Below are 21,282 nucleotides of genomic sequence, written 5' to 3' on the forward strand. Positions count from 1 at the left end.
AAGCCTGGCACATGTGATGCCATAATAATAGGGTATTCTTTCTTCTATACCACATATTGCAAACTTCCTGAGACAAGGATTGCACAGAGCTCATTTTTGTTTTCCAAATTTTTGGCATATCTCTTAGAGTGAGTACTCTGTGGATTCTCAGTGAACTGTGAATAGGGTCCCCAAAACGGCCCTAGAACACTGTAGCAGATGTTGATGGTGCCCTGCCCCAGTCCCTCAGCCCTTCCCATTGTTACTGGGAGGCAAAGCACTAACTGTGAGCACCTGCATCAGTTTGAGCAAGGGCTTCCTCTGATGGTTCCACCTGTCTATATGGCAGGTTGGAAGAGATAATTAATCCCCACCCCAAAAAAGTACTTGTCAACCAAACACTTCTAGGAGTTGTAAATAAATGCCTGTTTTATCCCTTGGGTGAGATAATTATGAGTTTCATTTTCTACCCAGACTACTCAGAGATCTCCAGTAAGGTAGAGCTCCAGTGACCTGCGGTGGTAACCTTCTTGATAATCACTCTGTTCTTCCTATGTGTATTTCTTGAGATCCTTCCTAAATAGACTGCTTACAATCAAATCTCCCACGGTCAGCTTCTAGGGGAACCTAAACTAAGGAAATCACATCACTTAGATTTGACATGTATGTGAAGCTATCTGAAGTGAGGCCCTTTCCTTCTCTCAGTATCCATCCCTCTTCCTTTGATCTATGTATAATTTGTCAATTACTTGGTCTAACTCATATGCCAAGTCACAGAAGCCTATGTGGGACTGAGGCAATAATCTACTTTGGTTGGTTGGTTTGTGGAACCAGGCCTGCAGTGGCCCCACAACTCTTGTAAGGAAACAAGTCTCCCTGGTCTCTGGACATGAAGGTAGCCTCAGCTTGCTCAGGAGTCATTGGCTTAGTTTGATTTGCCTGCTGTGGTGAAGACAGCAGCTGGATGTTGTTACTTTTCTCTGGAAACTCTACATTTGCTGTGGGTCAGTGTGCTCTCTCTGCTAAACCATGTGGGAAACAATACAAGGTGGTATTTTGCAATAACCAGGAAATATGGCAGGAGATTCTTCTCCCGTGTCAGTCATCTTGAAACTTCCCCCATGGTGGTAGGAACAACTACGGTTGGTGGCACCAGAGAAGAGGCACAGAAATGGACATTTTAATGAACTTAAATATCTTAATCCCTCCCTGCTTTCAAAGCCTGAACATTCCTCCAGGTTATTCCAGGTTCTCTCACCATCTTGTACTATTCCTCACGTCATTTTTAAAAAATTAACTCTTTTTGTTTCTAAGTTGGATTTTCAAGTAGTTAAGCAGAGTCTCTTCCTACCAAAGCACCCAGTATTTTGGCTGGAGGACTAATGGAAAAGTACAGAAGCTACACAGATTATCAGTTCAGCTCTCTTATGAATTCTAACTGATTTGCCCTGAGTTTTTAAAGCATATTCAAAGCTACCACTTATGGAAGTTATTCTAGGTGCAAGGCCCTGTTTTACTCACTTTGCATATATTAATTCATTTAACACTCATACTAGCTTTCTAAGGTATTATTCTTCCCATTTTGCAGATCAGAAAATGGAGACATGGGAGGGCAAATAGCTAGAGAGGTGTGGAGCTGGAGTTCAGTCCTGGCCCTGGACATAAGTCATGGGCCTCTTGTATTCTCTCTGCTTACTCATGAACCACTCCCTAGCCCTGGGCCCCTGTTTTGCCTATTAGAAGAGCCAGAGAATCTAGACTTTCTAGTTTCTTTCCCAGGAGGCTGGTATCATATTCCTATGTGGGGGCTCCAGGAGGGATTCTCCAGGGAGAACAGGGTTCCACTGAGGAGTGGGGAGGAGGTATAGTGCTATATAGACCTCCAAGTGACTTTGTTCATCAACTAAGGGAACTTTGGTAGAAAGCCCCTTGGTGAGGGGTCAGGTCAGCCACACTCCTTTCTTTCCATGCACAACATGCCATGAGAAGTGCTGCTGCTCGTTAGGGCTGCAATTTGAAATCATCGTCCTTACTATCTTCTGGGTTACCTGTATTCCAGTCTTCCCTGAATTCCCCCTTCTCCTCACCTCAGTATGTCTGTAGGAGCCAAGAAATCCATCTTGAAAGGAGAGGATAACTTTGTGAAGAAACCACTTTTATTACAATCACCATGAAGATGGTGCTCTTTATTCCTAACTCAGGACTAGATCACCAAGATGACAAGTTTGTAGCAAGGTCTTAGGCTGTGACCAGTCCCCAGCATTCCCCCACGTGGCCCCCTCAACTAAACAGGAAGTCTGAAGTTGTTTCTCTAGGATGGGTCTCAGGCCTTGTCCACTTTCCATCACAGGTCTGTGTGGGAAATCAGCAGGCTCTTGATTTGGATGAGGAAATTCTTTATTTAGTGAGGATAGCTTGGCATGAAACCATGAGCAGGTTTTCCTATGATCCAGATCCTACCTATGCCGGTTTTTAATCAAGAAGATCAGCATGACAACAATTAGACCAATCACAAATAAATCCCAGTATGGTCCAAGCACGTTGTCCAATTTCATCCATTTCCATTGCAAAGTAAACTGCTGGCAAGAAACATTTAGTCAAAACAAACCACAGCTCCCACTTCACTCAGAACCATCATGTCCTCCCAAATCTACCACCATCACCCTGCCCCCTGCATCTGTTCCCCTGCTTCCTTAAGTCTTGGAAGATATGATCTTTGCTGGCTATAACTCTCACATGGGACTTAACTAACACCTTTGAATAATCTCTAAGATTTATAAAATTTCATTTCTACTTTTTGCAATTATAGTTCTTTGTGGTACCACTTGCCACCTGCCATCTGCTTACCAGTCTCAGATTTTGATGGCAAGAGCTATGTTTTGAACAAGTATATATAGCACATGTTACTTTGCTTAAGGCTTTGAACATAGTATATGCTGGAAAGAATATCTGCCAAGTGAATACATTGGTTGTACTATGCAGTGTCAACACATATTCAATATAACAGCAGAATTGCTTGGCAGGGTAAGTATAAGACTTTGAATTCTACTTATCAAAGAAATTCTAGTCCAAAAAAATACTCTTTCCATGAGCCTTAGCACTTTGTCCCTAAGAGTTGCTCACTGGAGTTTGCATTTAGAAATTCAGGACCTATTTGAGACAAACTTACATTAAAAAACAGGATATCTCGGAGCAAATGCATAGTTTCCAGTTTCATGAGGGCAAAGAACACAGGTATGTGAGCATCTGGACTTGTCTGAGCAGCCATGTCATACAATCTCCTGGCCAAGTGAATGTCCTAGAAACAGAAGAACAGCCCATCCTCATTAGGTACAGATTCTTAAACAATGAATAGACAGAAACCATTCTTAGAAATATAATTTATATTTGGTAGGCAGATTGCACCCACAAAGATATCCATGATCTCATCCCTAAAGCCTGTGAATAAATCATGTTATGTGATATGACTAAGTGGAATTTGCAAATGCAATTAAGGTTACAGACCCTAAAATAGAGTATCCTGGATTACTTAGGTGGACCCTATGTCATTGTATAAATCTTTTTAATTTATTTATTTATTTTATTTTTGGTATTAGGGATTGAACCCAGGGGCACTTAACCACTGAGCCACATCCCTAGTCATATATATATATATATTTTATTTTGAGACAGTGTCTCGCCAAGTTGCTTAAGGCCTCACTAAATTGCTAAGGCTGTCCTTGAACTTGTGATCCTCCTGCCCCAGCCTCCTGAGCCACTGGGATTAGAGGAGTGTAATCCTGTAATACTGGTTCATTGTATAAACCTTTAAACAGAGTTATAGAAGTACTGATAGTAGAAGAAATTCAGAGATGTGGCACAAGAAATGGGGTCTCAACTTGCCATTTCTAGAAAAGGCCACATTGAACAGAATGAGAAGAATTCAAACAGCCAGCAAGGACGTTGGGACTTCTGTCGTACAACTTCAAGGAGACTAGATCAGCCAACTACCTGAATGAACTTGAAGGCAAATTCTTCCCCACAGCCTCCAGGAAAAAACATAGCCTTTGATTTTAGTCACATGAGACCATAAGTAGAGGACCCAATCAAGCTGCCTGGACTTTTGACCTATAAAATCCATGAGATAATAAATGTGTGTTGTGTTAAACCATTAAATTAGTGATAATTTATTACAGCAGCTGTAAAAAACTTGCACAATCTCCAAATGCCTTCTTGGATACCCCTAGAACAGCTCATACGTGTGATTCCAATGGAAGGGACAGAGAACACTAGATACTAAGAGTACATTTCCCTAAAACAAATACAAATATAGATAATAAGTAATAATCATTAATTATATGTAATTATTGTCATAGTACCTATTATACCTGAAATTATAGAATTTATTTATTTGTCTATTTCCAGGTCTTTGAAAGACCTGTTCATCCCTAATTCCCAGTGCTTAATAAAGTATCTGCTACACAGCAGGGCTTCAATAATACTTACTGAATAAATGAGTAAATACCTTTGGCCTTCAAGTTGGCATTTGATTCCTCACATGATATACTACTGTATTTTCAGGGACTTTTTTTTTTCATTAAATTATGGCATAGCAGATACATATTTTTTTAAATTTTCTAACTACTTGCGGTTTATTTTGTTTGCTTTGTTTGCTCAAACAGTAATGAAAAGGTAAGAAGCGTTTCTTTTAAAGGTTAAAGTATCCTGGCCGTGTCCCAGAATTGTGTCGTGCTTGGGTGCCCATGGATTATTTTCAAAAGAAAGGGAAGAAGAGGAAAGGTTCTTCAGAAATTGCCATTCAAATGTCTTTTTTATCTTTCCTGTTCCATCACCAAGGCTTCAATAGTCATGTACCTATGGACCTTTGCTAAACCTGTTTCTTGAGCAGTGCCTTCTCTGTGCTGTGTTCTGCTTATCATTTCTTAAAATTTTCCAAAGCTTTGAGGTCTGATAAATAGATTTGTTAGAGAAAGAGGAATGTTCTTGTTTAAAATACTTAAAATTCAGGAGATTGTTTAGAGCAAATCTTCCTGGCAACAGAGAAAATAAATGTCGTAAAAACTCTTAATATGTGTGTGTCTAATTCCAGCATCTTTGGTGAGTGTTCATATAGCAGAAGCCTGCAGATTATAACAGCTGTGGCAGCCCCACATGTGAAAGGCATATTGACTCAAATGCAAGGTTCAGGGAAAGGCAGCTTTTTTCAAAATATCATGCATTCATTTTTAAATTAATGATTATTAAATTCTTTCTTGAGGCACAAACATCATCATTCACTCACTCACTTCATAATATAAAAAAGCAAGAAGTGGGCTGAGGTTGTAGCTCAGTGGCAGAGTACTTGCCTAGCATGTGTGCGGCACTGGGTTCGATCCTCAGCACCACATAAAAATAAATAAATAAAATAAAGGTATTGTGTCCATCTGCAACTTAAAAACAATAAAAATTTTAAAAAGCAAGAAGTATCCTTAAGGTGGGATGAACTTACTCCTTACTGAGGACCCCAATGTTTGCAGCAAGTTAGAGCAGGATATGAACATCTTTCTTTAAAATTCCCAAAGAAAGAAATTCCTGTTTGTTTCAGGATAATCTAGAACTTTGACAAAATAATTTTTTATTGTTAAACTACAGGAAAGACTTCTCATTCTTTGACAATGTTTATTAAAAATTCAAGTTATTGAAACAAAAAAATCCTCTCAATTTGTGTTTTGAAGGTGGTCAGCATCTAGTAAATGGGAAGTCCACAGCATATCGAATTCACTTAGATTTAATCTGTCTGTGATATATTTGAATCTATTTTGCTTTACATTTAGCTATTTAAGAGGTTATGTAAACCAATCTTCAGACTCTTCTTAAATAACCTGTTTCTAACTAAAATGTCAAGTGTGCATCAGTATGCTTAATGTTCAAATGTTCAAAATAACTTCTTAAAATTCAAAGATAGAGAATTCTCCATCAATAAAGAAGCTGGTTTATTAAAATTGTTCATTTTAACTATGGAGGGGTTCTCCAGGCCCAATTTTTTGTATGTTATCAAAAACTGATGATTATGAATATACCATAACAGTTTCCTGTATGTGTGTGTGTGTGTGTATATATATATACACACACACACACACACATACATACATACACACACATATATATATATACATACATATTCATATATACATCTTTTAATTTCAGGATTATTTTTTTACTCTGCATAAATTTTTTTTGGGGGGGCGGGTACTAGAGATTGAACTCAGTGGCACTCAACCACTGAGCCACATCCCCAGCCCTATTTTGTCTTTTATTTAGAGACAGGGTCTCACTGAGTTGCTTAGTGCCTTGCTCTTTCTGAGACTGGCTTTGAACTTGTGATCCTCCTGCCTCAGCTTCCCAAGTTGCTGGGATTACAAGGGTATGCCACCATGCCCAGCTAATACTTTGTCTTCTGCCTTTTTACAACAATATTGTAAACACTATACCATGTTTTAAAATTTTTTATAAAATAATTTTCAGTAATTGCATACAATACTATAATAATGACTAATATTTAATACTGAGTGCTGGTCTTCACTGTCATTTAATCATCATGGTGATTTTATAGGGTAGGTGGCAATTTTCTTTTCCTTTTCTTTCTTTATTCTTTGGGTACTAGGGATTGAACTGGGTACAATGCTAGAGCTAGGGACACTTCTAACACTGAGCTACATCCCAACTCTTATTTATTTTTTAGATATTTATTTTTTAGTTGTAGGTGGACAAGATATCTTTATTTCATTTTTATGTGGTGCTGAGGTTTGAACCCAGTGCCTCACTTGTGCTAGGCGAGCATTCTACTACTGAGCCACAACCCCAGCCCCCCCAACTCTTATTTTGAGTCATGGACTTGCTAAATTGCTAAGGCTGATCTTGATCTTGCAATTCTCCTGCCTCAACCTCATGAGTAGCTGGGATTATAGATATGCACACCTACAACCAGTTGAACAGATAACATTTTGAAGATGAAGATATTGAGGCACAGAGAGGTCAAGAGGTTAAGGAATTTGCCCAAATTCCTCTGAATTTTAAGTAGTGGATCTAGAATTGAAATACCAATAGTCAGTTTCTTGCCTGCTCACTTAAGCACCAGGTATAGAAGACATAACACTGTATAATAATTTATATAACATGTCATCTACTTCAGAGCATTTTGGGTTTTTTGTAAGTTTTTTCCTATAATAAATAAAGCTACACACCAAACTTTTTGCATATTTCTGGTTATTTTACTAGCTAATAGACGTTTACTTCATGAATGGTTAAGACCTTTTTTTTTTGATGGTACTGGGGATTAAACCCAGGGGTACTCTACCACTGAGCTATGTCTCCAGCCCTTTTTAATTCTGAGAAGAATTACTTACTATTCTATACCTAGTGCTTAAATGAGTAGGATAGAAACAGACTATTAAGATTTGAATCCTAGATCCACCACTTAGAAGTCAAAGGAATTTGGCTAAATGACTTAACCTTTCTTGCCAAAGTTGGTCTCAAACTTGGGATCCCCCTGCTTCAGCCTCCCCAGTCCCTGGGATTATAGTCATGCACCACTGTGCCAAGAGGTTGTGACCATTTCACTTTTTTTTGTTTTTAACCAGGGATTGAACCCAGGAGTTCTCAACCACTGAGCCACATTGCCAGCCCTTTTTAAAATTTTTGTTTGTTTGTTTTGAGACAGAGTCTCACTAAGTTGCTTAGAGCCTCACCAAGTTGCAGAGGCCAGCTTTGAACTGAGATCCTCCTGCCTCAGCCTCCTGAACTGCTAGAATTACAGGCATGCACTACTGTGCCCAGCTATCCTACCATATTTCTGGAAGGAACATTTAACTACCTAACTTTAACTTATCCTTTTCTAGATGATAATTTTATTCTGGTATCTAAGAATTCAGCTGTAATGCTCCATAGGTGGTCAGAGCAGACAAATGAGAAATTAAAATGTTTTGTGCCATAATTACTTTTATTTTTGACAGACCTATTTATAATTTATTCAGTAGATGTGGTTTTGTTTTCTCTGCAGGACTCCTTAAATATGTTATCTAGTAAATCTCAGTGTGTATGTATATGTGTGTGTCTCTGTGTGTGTGTGTGTATATATATATATATTTGAAATTCATCTCCAAATGAAAATTTCCCTTCAACTTTTGTCTTACTTTAAGATAGCTTTCCTAGTCATTTTTTTTTGTTTTGTTTTTTTGTTTTTTGTTTTTTTTTTTTTTTTTTTTGGCACTGAGGATTAAACTCAGGGTCGCTTAACCACTGAGCCACATCCCCAGTCCCTTTTAATATTTTATTTAGAGTCAGGGTCTCGACGAGTTGCTTAGGGCCCCGCAATGTTGCTGAAGCTGATTTGGAACTCACGATCCTCCTGCGTCAGCCTCCCCAGCCTCTGGGATTTCAGGCATCAGTCACCATGCCTGACCTAGTCATTGTCTTTAAGCGTATATGCTTTCCTCCCTTTAGAAAAGTTCATCGTGTGTTTCTCGTACATACTCCATGTTACAAAACATTTTAGAACGGGACTTGAGAGTACTAATTCCCTCCTCCCATGAAATGAATTGTCCTCTCCTTAACATGTTTATGATACTTTACTTCTAATTCTTTTCAGGTGAACCCACACTCATATACATAAACACACACACCATTTTGGTCTTTACCTATAGCTATGGCCATATCCTTATTCTGCTCCTGTCCCCAGAACCAAGCACAGTGCTTCCTGACACAAAACAAGCACTTCATAAATATTCTAGTGAATAAATGAATGAATGAAAAGCAGAGGGGATGGGGATATTGCTCAAGCGGTAGCGGGCTCGCCTGGCATGCGTGCGGCCCGGGTTCGATCCTCAGCACCACATACAAACAAAGATGTTGTGTCCGCCGAGAACTAAAAAATAAATATTAAAATTCTCTCTCTCTCTCTCTCTCTCTCTCTCTCTCTCTCTCTCAAAAAAAAAAAAAAAAAAAAAAGAAAGAAAGAAAAGCAGAGCACAATTCCATTGCAGTTTAGAAGTAGGTAACGAGATAGAGATATTCTTTGAAAAGTGTGCTGATCTTTAATGGTCCCCCAGTCCCGCATAAAGTGTACTATGATCAAGAGTCAGAAGAGTTCTGTTTAAAGTCTTTGGGGGAAAAGAATAAGTAGCTTACAATTTAGGGGAAAAGGTGACATATCAACCCATTATTATCAAGGTAGTTTAGGTCAAGGAAGGTTATGAATTTAGGATAAAAAGTCTAGACTTCATTAGGCAAAAGAAAGTCAATAAGATTCTTTTGTATGTTTGCATTTTTGTGTGTGGGGGGTGTGGTTTTACAAAACCAGAGTTATATTTTATCAAGAAAATCATGGTAGTGCTGTGTTAGATGAATTATGTGTTAATTAAGGTGATGCTAACATCTATAACAGACCCTGAATTTCAGTGGCCTAATACCACAGAAATTTGTTTCTTTCGTTCAGTATTCCAATGTGGGATGTTCCTAGGTGCTGCTGAATTTTCATCACACGGTAACTGGGGACTCAATCTCTGTCCATCATGTTGTTCTGCAACTCCCAGGAGCCTTTGTACCTTCTGCTTCATTCAGTCAATGGAAGAGGAAAGAATCTAGGAAGAAGCTCCACCTTGTTCTTAGTTCCCTTAGTCTGCTAATGGCATCCTTCTTTTTTACTTCCATACCACTTCTAAGAACTAGTCTTGTGGATGCAATGAGTGCTGGGAGAGGTAGCCTCTGACTAGGCAGGCAAACCCTAATAACTATGCTAAGTAAGGATCGGTGATTCTAAACAAGTCTTTGGTGGGCAGAGCCATCTCTGTTTAAAAGAAAAACATTAGAATGGGAGACCCCAAATAGCCTTTGCAACAAACCCACGTGAGCAGAATTCAGACCCTAACCAGAGTAAAGATAGAAGGAATGGTCAGGAGGGATGGACAACAGGTTTCATTCATGATTCAATTTCTGAAGTAACTCCAGATCAAATATAATTTGATTAGTCCTTGTCCTCATTTAGGTCAAGCAGCTCACTGAGCTGATGGTTCTCTCTCAAGCTATTAGGATAACTCACCTGTATTACCTAGTCCCACCTTCTTTTCCTAAAGAAAGATGAGAACAACAGTGATCCATATTTTTTTAAAATTTTTTTTGTAGTTGTAGATGGACAGCATGCCTTTATTTTATTTGTTTATTTTTATGTGGTGCTAGGGATTGAACCCAGTGCCTCACATGTGCTAGGCAAGCGCTCTACCACTAAGCTATAGCCCCAGCCCCCAGTGACCCATATTTTTACACTGATTTACTGAGAATTGATTTATTTCTCATTTCTTCCTCAGAGATCTTAAATACAGAGTTTACAAAAACATGATTCCACCAACCTTCTTTGATTCTCAGAGAAACTCTGGTAATATTATATTCATCTTTCTCACTGATTTACAAGAGGATTAGCTAATAAGGATTTTTAGGCATTTTGCTTAATTTTACAATCACAAATAATAAGGACTATTCTCCTAACCTCTTTGCTTTCATTGGTAAAGTTTGGGGGTTTTAATTTTTACAATATTTATTTTAAGAATTATAATTTTCTTGTTAATTTGACTGTGAGATGGCAAGATTAATAAACTTTGCCCCTGGGTACTCAGTGATTATTTTTCTAATTGCTAAACAAAAGAAAATTAATGAAGATAAAGAGCAATGGTTCCTCATTAGATAACTCTAAAATTCCTCATTCACATCTGAGGCTGTTTTTTTCCCTTTAATGTAGACACTTTCTATAGGAATAAACAGATCTCAACTGAGTAATCCTGATCAAAATGAACTACCCACAATTTAACAGGAACTCTGGCAGAAAAGAATAGAGAAGGGACCAGAAGGAAACTTCAAAGGTTTTTTCCTGAATGTATGAAATGGCTGTCTCAATAGCTGCTATTTGACATTGGGAAGAAAGTGCTTAGCATAGAGGTCCTTGGTGACTCCAAGGAGGAAAACCAAAGTCTCCACTGTGGTCACCAGCTGGGCCCCAGCAAATGGCATGTCCTCTCCTGTACCATTGGTCATGTGTCCTGATAGGATGCCCCATCTCAACTCCAGGAACTCAGGGCAGAAATGGCTTCACTGTGATGGGGTAGTGGCTTTCAGGGAAACAAAGTCCTTTTTGAAGCATAAGGGGTGGGAGAGCTAACTTGAACTTAACACATGGAGTAGAGTCATTCATATCCTTTCTATAAAAAATGCTTCTCTCAGGTTATTATATTTTGAATGGGAAATGATGAATAAAAGCTTTAATATTATTGAAGACTTACTTAGCAATTGCTTAAATTCCCTCCTGATCTAAATAACAGTCATTCCACACACTGTTTAACTACAAAGCCCTTTCACAAAGGCTTATTTGTTTTATCCTCAGAGCCAGGGGCACGCCAGGTATTATTCTGTTTTACATGGATGGCAGAAGGTGGGGGGTGGAGGGTGGCTAAGTAACATCTAAAGAATCATCTAATTTGGGTATTGGGTCCAGTCCATTCTCTCCAAAAATTTCCACAGGTAGCTCAAATCTGCTAGGTAAAGGGGAAATAGGCTGGATTTGGATTTGACATTTTTCTATTGCTTTAGACCCTGAAACCAATGAAAAATGATCAGGCAAAAGGTAGGCTGCAGGGGAGGACAAGACAGCAGGAATCTGTTCTGCTGGATAATCAGTACCTGCATCAGAAGCTTTGGCTGCAGTGTGCACTGTCTTAGTAGTTCTCAGATAGGAAATTTCCCTACTATTCAATTATTAGCACAATTGGAAGAAAGAAGAGCATTTAAAAAGCCAATAATTTCCACATTATTTGATTCTAGAAATGTATGCAGGAGTATAAATCCTGAAGAGAAATGTATACTTGAATGCTAAGAATGATTTAGTATAGGGCCCAAAAAACTTGGGATCATACAGGCCTATTTGGTTGAAATTCTGGCTCCACCACTGATGAACTCTGCTAGGTTGGCCAAATGATCTAACCACCGTAATGTGGTTTCCTGATTCATATAGTGAGGACAATTATAGGGCTTACCTCATCAAGTGGCTATGTGATTTAAAAGGCAGAGTGTACATAACACATCCAACCCAGTACCAGACTATTATTATCATTATTGACATTTAACACACCTTTCTCACCCTGTCAACCTCAGTGCCATCTTCTGAGTAATTATACTTGCTGACTAAAGGATCTGCCCAATAACACCATGTAATGTTAGCTCCCTTTCCTTATGAGTATACTTCAAGTCAAAGGTAGTCTTTCCTTAGAAGATAGAAAGCCATTCTCTTGGGACTTTTTATACTGCCCAGTGCTGTATCATGGAACTGTGGGTGCTTCAAAAGACATTTCTGGATTAATGCCACCTCAGTCTTCAGCTCTTATCTCATTCTGCTTTGTCTTTGTTACTGAAAGTTTGAGCGTTGGTGGAAATTTCAGTGGAAAATAGCCTGAAAGTGGAAAGAAATAGAGGCAGGGGTCTCACTAGAAAAAGTATGTGCTGGAAAAAGTAGAAACCTATGAATCAAATTGGCCCAGACTATACTTCTCCTATTCATTCATTATGTCCTTAGCATAAATGGAGAAAACAATATAATTTTCATAGAGTTCATAGTAGAGTAAGTAATATGTGTTGGCACATGGGAGAAACTCAGCAAATGCTAAGTCTTTGCCTTTCTTCCTCTAAATTGAAGACATGAATGAAATTCAAAACATTTTTAAATGTTTCCTTCCCACACAGCTGTCTTTACTAGGCTCAAATCAATGCAATTACCTTTGCAATACCTAAGCCATGTTCATACATATAGGCCAGATTGAACATGGCTTGTGCACTCTGATATTTGTCAGCTGCAATGCTGTAATGTGTGGCTGCTGTTTCATAATCTTTCTTAGTCCCGTAGCCATAGTAATGGTAATCTCCAATTTTTACTCTAGCGAATGCGTTGCCTAGTGGAAACATAAGAAAGATAACAATCATAACTCAAATGGTTCATGTGTGATTCCCAGTAAGTTAACCTAATGATCCTTGAAAATCACACACACACACACACACACACACACACACACACACACTCATACACACATTCAGAACCCCAGAATCAGTATTAGATATAGTTTATAAAATAAAAAATATATCACTTGATGCTAGTTGTCTTCATTGTAGGAAAGGATTCATGGTGTAGTATAAGTGTTCTTAAAAAAACAATATATTACAAATTTTACCTTTTAAATTCATTTTTTTGTAGGTAGCTCAACTCTCAACCCCACCCCTTCCATTCCTAGTCTCCATTCCTGAAGACCTACTTTTCTATATCACTGGTTTCTTCCTCTGTACCATATCAACTGCATTGGCCATTTGAACATGCTCTGGTATCTTCTAGAAATAAAAATAAATGTGCTCTTTAACCCATGGTATCTCCTAGCTACTGCCACATTTCTCTGCTCCTCTTTATGATCGACATTTTCAAAAGTGTGTTCTATACCCACTATCTCCAGACCTTCACCTCCCATGTACTCTTCAACACATTTCAATTTGACCTCTGCCCCTTACACAATGAAAGGGCTATTTTCAAGATGGTTGGTGACTTCCATGCAACCAAATCTCTGTCTTCATCTTACTGGACCTCCAAGCAGCATTGGAGCCACAGAACACAACTGCCCAAGAGCTTTCCTTTCTTGGCATCAATGATATGGCCTTCATTTGATTTCTCTCCACCTCATAGATCTTCCCTTTTCAAACTCTTGCCCAACTCCTTCTTCCCAGTTTCTAGATATTAGCATGTCAAAAACTTACTCCTATTTCTCTTTCTTCTTTTCTCTCCCCCACCTGCTCTCCTTTATCTCAATTCTTTCTCTAAGAGACCTTATCTAGTCCCCTGGTCATCTATATATTAGCTATTTCTGAATTTTTATCTATGTATTTCTGGGACCCAGACTCTTATATGTAATTCCTTCTGATTGCTTGGATCTTAAACTTAAGATGTCTGCAGAGATTTCCTAAAACTTTTTCTTCCCATAATACCAGCACCATCATTGTTCACACTATAAATCTAGGGAAATCATTCATACTTTCTCTTTTTACCTCAACTCCATCATCCAATTTGCAAGTCCTGTTGGTTCTACCTCTACAACACACATCTCTTGACATTCCTCACCATCTAGTTTAAGACTGGAATACTAGAATAGACTTCAAACATTTTTATGTCCACATATTTCAATCCATTCTCCACACAGGGTGATCTTTTTAAAATGCAAAATTAAGTCACGTTATTTTTCTGTTTAAAATCCCTTTCTACTTGGAATAATATCCAGCTCTTTACCTGACCTATGAATCATACCTAACATGTCTCTTACCTCCCTGACTCACCTCACTGCATGTCACTAGGAGTCTAGAAAGTTCTAGACTTCTTGCCTTAATAGTCATTCAAACACAACAAAACTCCTCCGCCTCAGGGTCCCTTAAGTCCCTCTGCCTAGTGTGTCTGAAATTCTTCCAATTCTTCACATGGCTGCGTTTTTGTCATTTGATTCTCAGCACAAGGCCACTTCCCTACCTAGTGGCTTTCTCTGACTACCTTCCTAATGCAACCCCTCAACCCCCACCCCAATAGTAACCTATCCCATCTCCATGCTTTTATATCCTTCACAATACATATCATTGTTATCATATTTGTTTCCTAGTTTATTTTCTTTCTCCCTCATGAGGGCAGTAACTCTATGAAGGCAAAACTACAGTTATCTCAGAACCTGGAATGGTATAAATCTTCATGGAATGAATGAGTAGAAATGGTAGAAAATGTTTTAGAAAATGCTTTCCTCAGAGGTTAAGTAATTTAGGATATTGCTCTCCAACAAACACGAATATGTCAAGGAGAAAAGAGCCACTTGACGTTTTCAGAAATGCTATCTCAGTCTTTTGAAGACCACGTAGGGATGACTCCTAAATGGGGTGGGGTCCTTATTTCTATTCTCCAGAAGAACATTAACTAAAAAGATGAGGGAAAACGCACCTTTGACATTCATCTCAGCTGCAGCAATCCTTTGCATAGTCAGTCTAGGCTTACTTGGAAAAAAGAGGAAGTAGCCTTTATGGTATAGTCTGAGGTGTTTCATTAAGTGATCTAGGAGTCCTTTCAAAATTTCTCCCCATTTTCCTTTGCGGGTATAAATTTCTTTTAATCTTGTATAATCCCATTAAATGTAAATATCTTTAAGAGAGCCAACTTTAGTCCAGCTAATGTTATAAAATTTCTTAAAAGTGACAAAGACATGAGTTATCAGGGTTTGCTTGCCATATGCTTCAAAATGTATAGGCAACTGGGAGTAAGTCCTTTTGGGAATGGTACCAGGAAAGAATCCTAGAAAGGCCTGGAGAGGTAGGAGGTCCATAGAAGCCTAAAGAGAAATGCACTCCATTTCTAATTTTGTCCCAAACTGCCCTTCTTTGTTATAACCACAAAGGGTGGAGACTCTCCTGTGCATTTTCAAGCTTTACAAGCTCCAAGCAGGATCCCAGAAGTCTGAGATTGCAAGGCAGTGAACAAGCTGATTCTCAGAGGATTCAGCTCCACCTTAATGAGCAGGACCTACCAGAGGCATGTGGTGATTCTGACAGGCTCCTGGGGGGATCTGTTGACAGTAGAGGGATTTCTATTTTGGTTTCACAGTTTCAAGGTGGTGACTGAGTCCTGATGGCTCAGTGCCCTCTTCACATGAAACAACTGCTAAAAGAAGCACCACTAGTGACTAATTGGAAAATTTCATTATTAGATTTCCTAACCCCCAAGTGAGACACAGCCACATCTTCAGGGACATTTAATGCCTGACCTCTCTGTGACACATAATTAGTTTTAGAGGCCTGACTTTTTTATACTGGGGAATTTGTTTAATATTAATGTCCCCTCATTTTCAGTATCTCTCTTCCTTGGTCCAATTCACACCATTTCCTATCTTGGAATAAACCTGCATTTGTTGCAACTGAGCTGATTTGCCATGGCTGAGAGGTTGCTAGTGTTGTTTTCCCACTCTAAATAAGGTCTTTATTGCATTTTAGAAAGCAACGGCTTTTTAAGAAAGGGAATTTCTCTCTAAAATTGCACTGATGGCTCGCTGCTGTGCTACTGGCTCAACTAGATCTGAGAAGGCACAACTGTGACTTTTTCCTCTGCCTCATATTAGCATCAGCTGAGAATCATTTTTTATCCTATTCATTTCCTGTTAAAAGGGATGATTTGGTCTTAGCATGATAGGATTTTAAGAAACTTAATTGGAAGCAAAATTGCTCTCTTATTGTAAGAGTTCTCCCCATATCTAAATGCCAATTGTGACAGCTTTATAATATTGCTCTAGTTTTAATAGTATAATTTTAGGAGAAAAATGCCACAGTGATGCGAATGCCTCCTGTCAAGGCTTTTCCCACCAATGGTATTTTATATTCTCTACCACATGGAAAACCAATACGTGGGAGGGACATGAGAATTCCAGGTAAGGGAAAAGGATCTTCCCACTCATTTCTGCTTTGTTTTTGTTTGGTTTTTGGTTCAAACGTGTTAATGGTTATAGTAAATATCTGAATTTTATAGTAATCATCAATGTGATATTTTAGAAGAGAAATCAAATGAGTCTCAGATACATGACTAATTTTGCCTATAAACTCACAAAGGCATAGGTCACATCCCTGATTAGTCCAGTAAACAACTTGGCAAATGAGTGACTGAAGCCAGACTAAGAAAATTGTTTTCTTGAGTAAAATTATCATGTTTCAAACAACTGCTCTGGTGCCATGGAGACAGAGCTATAAAAAAAAATTCCTAGGGTTTGCAAAACCAAGGGACTTTGAGAATAATGAAGAAAATAAATTCCTGAAAATGACCTCTAACATCAGTATAGTTCAAATGTCACCTACTTGATAGTCTGCATGCCCAAAAACATTGCTGAAGCAAATCAGATGAATAATAGTGGACAGGGAGAAGGTATTTTCTTATTTTTACCTAGGTTTTATATACCTTGAATGGCAGCTCGATTCCATAGAAGAAGTGCCATTGGATACATCTTCTCTTTTTCAAGAATTTTAGCCTTTTCTAGGAAAAAAAAAAAAAAGACATTCCATTAAGAAGGTTTAAAATGCCTCTGTAGTAAAGTCATACATGCATATGTATGATTAGAGAATTTTAACTTATCTTTCTTACTAGATTCCAAAATGAATGCTGAATTGCTTTGAGCTACTTCATACCCCATTTCTGCAAGCAGTGCATACTGAACAAGAGAAGAATCTATATCACCATCCTTATAGGCAAAGTAAGCTGTCAGGAATTTCTCAGCCCAGTGGCCTAGTTCACAGACACCTTTATAAAGCTGTATGTGGGAAAAGAAATCAAGCAGACTAGTTAGCCAGTATATTTCATCCCAGGAAAATGATAATGAAATTTGTGTTCAGCTTCCACTGGCTGATCAGGCAAGAATTTTAAGACTGATGCATGGTTTTTGCAAATTATTTAGAGTGAAGAGTTAATACTTTTTACAGGCACAAAAAATTACAAGTGTGTGTGTGTGTGTGTGTGTGTGTGTGTGTGTGTGTGTTGGTTTTTTGTTTTTGTTTTTTTGTCGAGAGAAACTTCCTCAAGCTTACTTTAAATTTGCATAATAAACTTTCCTGGCAGGAGACTATTTGGCAGGACAAGAATGTACTGAGTTCAGGGTTGTTTGTTTGTTTGTTTGTTCTTTAAAGGGCCTTTGTGGGTACTGCTGCTCTGCTTGGGCAAGTTACAAGGCCACAGATGATGTGAAAAGGAGAGAATGAAGGGAATACAGTGCCTCAGGGTATAGGTGACATAACTGCGAGGGAGGTGTACAAAGCTCTACAGGGACAAATGTCAACGTAGCTGAATAGCCCTTATGTAACCAAAAGAGGTTAGCCATACATAATTCATTAGGAAGTTGGCAAAGGAGCAAATCTAAAGATAGATTATTAGCTGGCAGCTTTTGAAATGAGTTTCAGAGGGACCAGATTGCAACATGGAGGTATTTATACTGTTGCAGCAGACATATTTAATAAATCAAGGAAGGGCAATAGGTCCTAAAAGCATTATTTTGAAAAGTCCATTACTGGCTCGGGCTTAAAGAATCCATTCTCTCAATTGTCATCCAAATCATCAAACACCTAAGGACCTGGCTTTCTGGGAAAAAAAAAGGGGCTACATTTTCTAGGCTAAATCAAGCCTTTCGTTTCCCAAGTAGCAATTCCCAATCCCACTAGAAGTGCCAAATTACCCTGGTGATTTGATTGAAGGCTGAAACAGAACTCCTTAACTAAATTCTGAGGCGAGTTCTGAATGTGATGAAAAGCCAAATGCAAAAGAGGAGAGATCATTTCTCTTTCTCCCTTTCCCAATCCAAGTTACATCACTGTTTTTTCTCTCTGGCAAATGTCAGTGTTCACAATGTCAATTCGAAGAAAAGAGGTAATTCCCATAAAAATAAAAAGCGCCCACAATTTAAGGACAGTATCCCCTCTCCAGTATACCCGTGTGCGAAATGATAAGAACTTGAAAAACAGCCCAGTATTTACCTCCACAGCAGTTCTGCAGGATCTTAACACTCCTGTTCCTGTTGCATACATCTCAGCCAGATAATAAATGGCAAGGGGCTGCCCACTCTGGGATGCCAAGTAAAAATATTTGAAGGCAAGTTTGTAATCCTTCCATACTCCAGAGCCAGCTGAAAATTAAAATTGTTTTGAGATATTCCCTATTTGTTTTTTTAACATTATAATCTATGACTATAATAGTCATAGTGATACCTGCTAGCTTAAATAGTCTGGGAAAAGCCAATCAAAAGTCAAATCCACTCTTGGGGGATGGGGAGCTGATTTAGGGTGCAAGAATTTAGAAATGTGTGAACTTGACTTATCAGAAAACTAAGAAAAAGAAGTTTAATCTCATGAAAATATTTCCTCAATATGGTATAACTCATTAATGAGAAGGAGACCAAGTGGTGGTCTCTAAGGAACAGGAGTTTCACCATGATCTACTCACCATCCTTGTCATCTTTCCAGGCCAGGATACCAGTGTAGCTTACCCAGCCACAATCATGGAGCATAGAGAAGGAAATTCCCAGCTCCAGGAAACCCATCTCTGACCCAACTCATGGTTGGAGCAAGGAGAGGCATTTGGTACTGAAGCAAATGAATCAGAAGATTCCCAGCATTGGAAAATCTTGTCCTGACTCTCCTATTACTCCTCTTTTTGAGTTAGACACACCTGGCATTTTACTTGCAAAAGCTTTCCCTAAATGGTCCTTAAATTTCCTTCCAGCTCTAACATTTCTTGGCCTTTAGAGGCAATGCCATGTAGTGATTAAAAGTAAAAGCTCTGGAGGCACATTGCTTGAATCCCAGCTTCAATAACTGTGTGGTCCTGGACAACATGTCCGACTCAGTTTGTTCATCTATAAACAATGTGCTATGCCCCCCAACCCACTACCTGGTGTGTTGAGAGGATTAAATGAGTCAAAGCATAAAAGGATTTAATATACATTAGGATTACTATTACTCTTTCCCTGGGAGCTTTAGGAATGACAGATCCTGACCTGAGGACTTGGAATGAACTACAAGAAAAAGTCCTCAATGTTCTCCCCAATATAGTGCAAAAAGAGCCTTTCTGTGAGCTACATTGGAAAATGTCAGCTGACCTCTTGACCATATTTGACATTTATGATATGGTCAGCTGCATACTGGCTACATCTCTGATATGAAGGACTGGTGGGGATATGTTCAGTTCTCCTAGTATTTGTCCTGACCACTCCATCTCTCAGCCTCCAGAGAGATTATTACAAACACCCTACCCCAACCTCTCTGCCTCTGCTCTGAGAAGGCATCTTTTTACTTATGAAATTATTGAGGAAAACTCCACATTGTCCTTCCTCACTTGCCTCTCTCCCCATCCTCCTGCCCCATATTTACATTGTACCATCCTTTCCTCCCTCCTTCCAGTCTTCGAGGATGAGAAATCCCACTTCTCTATCAAGGTTAATGAGGTGTCCACTGACATGGGCCCAATCAGATCCTAATACCATTAACTTTTCCAGAAACTTTTTTCATCAATTATAATTATGTTTAGGTCTCTCATGCAAAAACAACTCGCTCTTGGTTCTCGTCCCCTTCGTTCTGTAATTCCATCTCTCTCTTTTACTTTAAAGACACACTTTTGGTAAGAACATTTTAATTCATGTATTTCCTCACCTTCCATTCACACTCTAACCCATTGTCATCTGGCTTCCACCCCAAACAGTCTAATATTCTCACCAAGTTTCTCCATATTGCCGCTCATTCATTTACTCTCTATGGAAAGCTCTGCCTCTTTGGCTCTTTTTTAGATCATTTTCCCCCCTGTCCCTCTGACCATGCTGTTTTATTCTTCCTGATGATCTCTCTTCCCCTGCCTATCCTTTAAAAATGACTTGGAGGATCACCGGATTTCTGACCAGACCTCACTGTGCTTTTCTCCATACTCTTTTCCCTTTGTGGTCTCAGATACTTTTAACTCACACCTATTTTGTTGATGCCTCCTAAATCTTTCTCTTCAATTTCAACTTTTCTCGTGAGTTTCATACTTGCTTTTGAATATGTGCATTAGCTAACACAAGAACCTCAAATTGATGCCTTTTCTTCAGTTTTCCTCAAATCCCTCTTCAAATTGCTGCCTGACTGTTCCTTCTTAAACCACTCACACCAACCACTTGGTTTTTGTTGTAAAAGAAGCAGACTTGCTAATGCATATGTCATTCTAAATAAAGCAGCTGTATTTGTAGTACCTACAGTAGTACATGAAGCCTAACTGGAACTGTGCATTGGGCCATCCTTTTTCTGCAGCTTTCTGAAAGTATTTAAGTGCTTCGGCATAATTCTGCAAGATAATTACACTCTATTACTCAAAGCTATATGTATAACTCCATGGTAACAATTGCCTTCCACTTTTTAAAAGAGTGCCATATGGGCTAATTAAAATAGCATCAGAAATGTAATACATTTTTTTTATTATTACATTAGATTCTATTAGGAAATAATTATCTCATTTTCAGTGTAAATTACGTATTTTTCTACATTGTCAGTAGGTTTCCTTAGATGTCAGGAGAAGGTCACTCAAAAGACATGTTAAACTAAGATGACAAATTTCTCTATCAATAAAATCCTCAGGAGACAGATATTTCTAAGGCTATTTGAATCTATGATTCTAAGATATAATTAAAGTTGCTATTTTTGTCACAAGCTTATTCTCCTACATCTTTT

General features: G+C 38.6%; 1 protein-coding gene across 1 annotated transcript in view; it reads right to left on the reverse strand.

Annotated features, from left to right (window-relative positions):
• Positions 1–2,435: 2,435 nt before the first annotated feature.
• SEL1L2 (SEL1L2 adaptor subunit of SYVN1 ubiquitin ligase) overlaps positions 2,436–21,282 on the reverse strand; it is a gene marked incomplete at both ends in the record, with an annotated part of 108,793 nt that continues 89,946 nt past the window's right edge. Inside the window, 7 exons of the mRNA XM_081292781.1 lie at positions 2,436–2,555; positions 3,149–3,277; positions 12,772–12,944; positions 17,003–17,077; positions 17,186–17,351; positions 18,565–18,713; positions 20,812–20,899. Coding sequence (XP_081148907.1) covers positions 2,436–2,555; positions 3,149–3,277; positions 12,772–12,944; positions 17,003–17,077; positions 17,186–17,351; positions 18,565–18,713; positions 20,812–20,899 — 900 coding nt within the window. The remainder of the gene's footprint in view (positions 2,556–3,148; positions 3,278–12,771; positions 12,945–17,002; positions 17,078–17,185; positions 17,352–18,564; positions 18,714–20,811; positions 20,900–21,282) is intronic.

The sequence above is a fragment of the Spermophilus citellus genome (genome assembly GCF_964194105.1).
Source record: "Spermophilus citellus genome assembly, chromosome: 4".
Taxonomy (NCBI): Eukaryota; Metazoa; Chordata; class Mammalia; order Rodentia; family Sciuridae; genus Spermophilus; species Spermophilus citellus.